The sequence below is a fragment of the Corapipo altera genome, unplaced genomic scaffold (assembly GCF_003945725.1).
Source record: "Corapipo altera isolate COAL_440 unplaced genomic scaffold, ASM394572v1 45, whole genome shotgun sequence".
Classification (NCBI taxonomy): domain Eukaryota; kingdom Metazoa; phylum Chordata; class Aves; order Passeriformes; family Pipridae; genus Corapipo; species Corapipo altera.
In genome coordinates, this window is record NW_020884877.1 from 19084465 (window position 1) to 19088385 (window position 3921).

Genomic DNA, 3921 nt, shown 5'->3' on the forward strand with positions numbered 1-3921 from the left:
GTGTGTGTGTGTGTGTGTGTGTGTGTGTGTGTGTGTGTGTGTGTGTGCACGCGCAGGGGGGGCTCCAGCGTCAAGGATGGGGTGCTGGAGAGGAGCCCCTTGCCTGGAGGTAGTACTGCTCCCCACCTACCCTTGCAGACTCCATCACAGCCCCCTCCAAAAGAGATGCACAGCACTAGGGGCTGCAAGGGTAAGGGGAGGGAGCCGAGTGGTAGTGGTGTGGGGAAATTGGAGACTCCCAGAAAAACAAGGAGGGGGGATAGGAAAAGCCCTTGGTGCCATCCCTATAGCCCTAGCAGTGGGGCAGGGGGGCTACAGACCCCCAGTAAGGGGATCGAGGTGCTATGACAGCTGGTGACCCCCAAGTCTGGGGAAGCAAAGGCAGGGATCACTTACAGGGTGCCCACGTAAAGGGGTGTCCACTCTTCCCCCCCAGCCATGCACCCCAGGAGGGAGATTCACAGCAAAATGAAACACACAGAGTCTTGGGCCCCTTGTGCCCAAATATCACCCGGCCCCATGGAAAGTGGGGGCTCCTGAGAAGGAAGATCTAGGTGGCTTGGTAGAGGTCCTTGCGCCTCCGCACCTCCTTGAGGACGCGGGCGCGGAAGGCATCGGGATCCTCTCCCCCATCCTGCCACAGTCCCAGTGCCTCCTGCAGCTCCGGTCGGTGTGTCCGTAGGAAGGGGTTGTAGGTCTGTTCTTCCCCCAGTGTGGAGGGGCACTGTGGGACCAGCCATTCAGCTCCCCTGGCAGGGAGCTGGAACCCCTCCCAGAACCCCCTTCCCTTAAGGAACCCGCCATGAAAGAGGATGTTGGGGTGCAGCATCCCTGCCAAGGGATGGGGATCCCTGTCAGGGGTTGGGGTGGCGGGTGCTGCAGCCAAGGGACTCCCATGCCTCACCGTACTCCTTTTCTCCTGGCGCTGCTGCACTGCCCACTGCAGCTTCTGTTCCAGTGCAGAATTGTCCAGCTCCAGGAGGCTGGCGAAGGTCAGGCACTCCAGTGCATACTCGTGGCCTGTGGACCCCCATACGCAGCTCTCAGCATCACCCCCACACAGCTCCCCAGCTTGGCAGTGGGGACTAGGGGGGACACCAGTGACTCTACCCCGGTGTTGGGAACACTCACCTGGCCACAGCAGCGTGTCCTGACCCAAGCCCACGGCCATGTCCAGGGAGGCAAGCATGGTCTCAGGGGAGCCCTCGAACGGCCTGCCTGGACCCCAGCACAACTGCCTGTCAAGGGGGGCATTGGGAGGTACCCCCAAGCCCTTCCCAGGGTGGAATAACCCCCCAACACCCAGGTCAGGTGCACTCACCGCAGCCAGCGAGGAAGAGGAGGTCCCCAGAGAAGAGGCAGGGGGGGCTGCCAAAGGGCTCCCCGTCCAGCACGTACACCATGTGGCCCACAGTGTGGCCAGGTGTGGCGAGCGCCTCAAAGGTCAGGCAGCCCACACTCACCTTCTCCCTGTCTGTAAGTGGGCTGTGCCGAGCACAGAGGGCACTGTCAGTGTGCTCCCCCCACCCCCAGCACCTCAAAATACCCAACTCCCCAGGCAACCCTTCCCCATGCACTGGTGTCATGAACATGCCAGGTCTCTGCCCACGATGGAGGCAACATGGTACTTGGGGGATGGAGTGGTAGGTGAGTGCACATTCAGTGGTGGTTGGGAGTGAAGCCCCCCCCCCCCTAAATTGACAGGGCTGCCAGGGGGGCGCAGGACTTACTTGGTGAGCTGTGGGATGGCATCAAGAGCGCTGCCGTATACTTTGCAGGAATTGTGCTTCTGGCAGAGCGCCGCATTCCCCCCACTGTGGTCCCTGCAGACAGGGAGGTCAGCAGCCCTAAATGTGCCCCCCCCCCCTCCATATCCCTCCCTAAATGGGGCAGGGCTGGGAGCCATCAGATGGGACACCCTCTACGGCAGCCACTGACTCACCCCCATGTCCCTCCTTGCCCCTTACCAGTGTTTGTGTGTGCAGAATATGGCCTCCAGCATCACCCCCTCTTCTTCAATGGCAGCCTCGGAATGGGGAGGAAACAGAGAGATTTGGGGGGGACACAGAACCCAAGTACCAGTATCTCCCTAAATTCAGTCCCCCCCAAGGCATTGGATGAGCACTGCCACACTCCAGCCTTGGGCACTAAGGGCTGCAGATTAGGGGCAGATTTGCCCCACTCTGCCCTCAAAGTACAGAGTTGTGCCACCCCCTCACCTGGAGGCACCTGAAGGCCAGATATGGGTGGCTTAGGGGGTCTCACCTGCACAGCCAGTGGGTCAGAGGGGTCGACAACAGCCGCTCGGCTGGAGCCAGTGTCGATGACCAGGTAGCTGTAGTTGTTGGAGAGCACAGGAATGGGCAGGATTTTCACCCCTAACAGGGACAGACAGATAGACATCAGAGCATGAGCCCCTGGGCTGGAAAAGCAGAGGTCCAGGGCATACTCCAGCATCTTACATCAAATTCTTAGTTAAGTATGCTTTGGGCGATTTGGCGATGGCAACTCCTCCCCATCCCAGAGTGCCAGTGTTGAGGGACACTGTGAGGCCACGGTGTGAGGGGGGTCGCCAGGACTTACCGGGGAAGCAGCAGGGTTGGGGCACAGAATGGCCATGCGGGTACCGCTCCCGGGCCTTCTTCACCTGTCGCTGGTAGAAGAGGTAGCCCAGGCGTGTGCGGGCATACAGGCTGTACCTGGGGAGGGCAGACACCCCTTGGCATTAACCCCCAAACCCCCTAAGGAGCCCACGTGGGGAGGGGGCTGCTGCCTGGACTGGGACTCTCACAGGGGACACATACAGGGTCACTTTCCATGCATGGGGGCTGGAGGTGGCGTGTGTGTATCCCATACTCTGGATCTGCAGTGAGGGCAGGACTAATTTCCCAGCCAGGTCCCCTCCAGCTGCTCCAGGCAGCAAGGATGGTGGTGGGAGGGAACACTGCTGTGGGGTGTCCATCTGTCCATCCATCTGTCCAGGAGGGCTCTCTCTGCTCACGAGGAGGGGCTGGAGCCCCAGGGCAGATTAGCACTCTGGCTGTCCCTACCCCTGCTCTGGAGGGGCCATGCCCAAGCCTGCCCTGGGTGCTGTGGTCCTGGGGATGAGGGAATGGGCCAGGGAAAAGGGAAGAGAGAAATGTCCCCGTACATGAGGGCATACAACAGACAAAGGCTGGGGGCTCGGAGGGACCTCCCCATTCATACAGCAGCGATTTAGAACGGCACCGGGAATGGTACCATGACCGACGTTTAAAGTCCTGGGTTGCAAAGCCCATTCCCAGCCAAGGGCACCCCTGGATGGTGACATCCACCGGCAGGGACACCGGGAGGGAGTCCCCCGCTTTTGTGGCGGTGGGAACCCCAAGCCGGGGAACGGGGGCTTCTGCCAGCACTGGCAGCCCGGCCACGGCCGGGGCACCGGGATGGGTCAGCGATGACATCCGAGGGAAGGCTGCTCCCAGGGGACAGTGAGAGATCCGGGGGTGACCGGCACCGCGCGGGGGAAGCCGGCGGCCGTTCCCCGACCCCGCAACCGGGCTGACAGCGCCCGCCCTCGCCCCCCGGACGCGGGCGGGCTGAGCACGGGTGGGCGGCTGTGCCCCCGCCAGCTCCAGCCCCGGCCCGGCCTCCCCGCGCCAGCGGGGCCGCAGATCCTCGGCGGGCGGCTCCGCACAGGCAGAGGAGGACGGGCCCTCCCTCCCGGCGGCAGCACAAAGGCGGGCGGCGGTGGCCCCCTCCCGGCGGCGGGTGCCGAGCGGCAGACGCTGCACTCACTCACTCGTTCCCTCTCTCACTCACCCCAGGCGGAACAGCAGCGGGGCGGCGAAGGCCATGAGCGCGGCGGCGGCGCGGCGGGCGCGACGGAGGAGGCGCAGGCAGGCGGCCCCGATCCCCCGCGCCCCGACCGCCGCCGCCGCC

The 3921-nt window shown here is 63.4% G+C and overlaps 1 protein-coding gene across 3 annotated transcripts in view; it reads right to left on the reverse strand.

Moving 5' to 3' along the window:
* Window positions 1–21: 21 nt before the first annotated feature.
* Window positions 22–3921, reverse strand: part of PNKD (PNKD, MBL domain containing) — a 12031-nt gene continuing 8131 nt past the window's right edge. Inside the window, exons 1-9 of one of the 3 annotated variants that reach the window (XM_027637469.1) lie at window positions 3802–3854; window positions 2584–2699; window positions 2266–2378; window positions 1968–2026; window positions 1731–1823; window positions 1322–1485; window positions 1132–1218; window positions 905–1020; window positions 22–724 (exon numbers count right to left, since the gene is read on the reverse strand). In XM_027637469.1, the coding sequence (XP_027493270.1) occupies window positions 551–724; window positions 905–1020; window positions 1132–1218; window positions 1322–1485; window positions 1731–1823; window positions 1968–2026; window positions 2266–2378; window positions 2584–2699; window positions 3802–3836 (957 nt within the window). In that variant the 5' untranslated portion in view covers window positions 3837–3854 and the 3' untranslated portion in view covers window positions 22–550. Of the gene's footprint in view, window positions 725–904; window positions 1021–1131; window positions 1219–1321; window positions 1486–1730; window positions 1824–1967; window positions 2027–2265; window positions 2379–2583; window positions 2700–2804; window positions 3274–3801; window positions 3855–3921 lie in introns of those variants that run through there. The other 2 variants (XM_027637468.1, XM_027637470.1) reach the window with 2 other exon arrangements.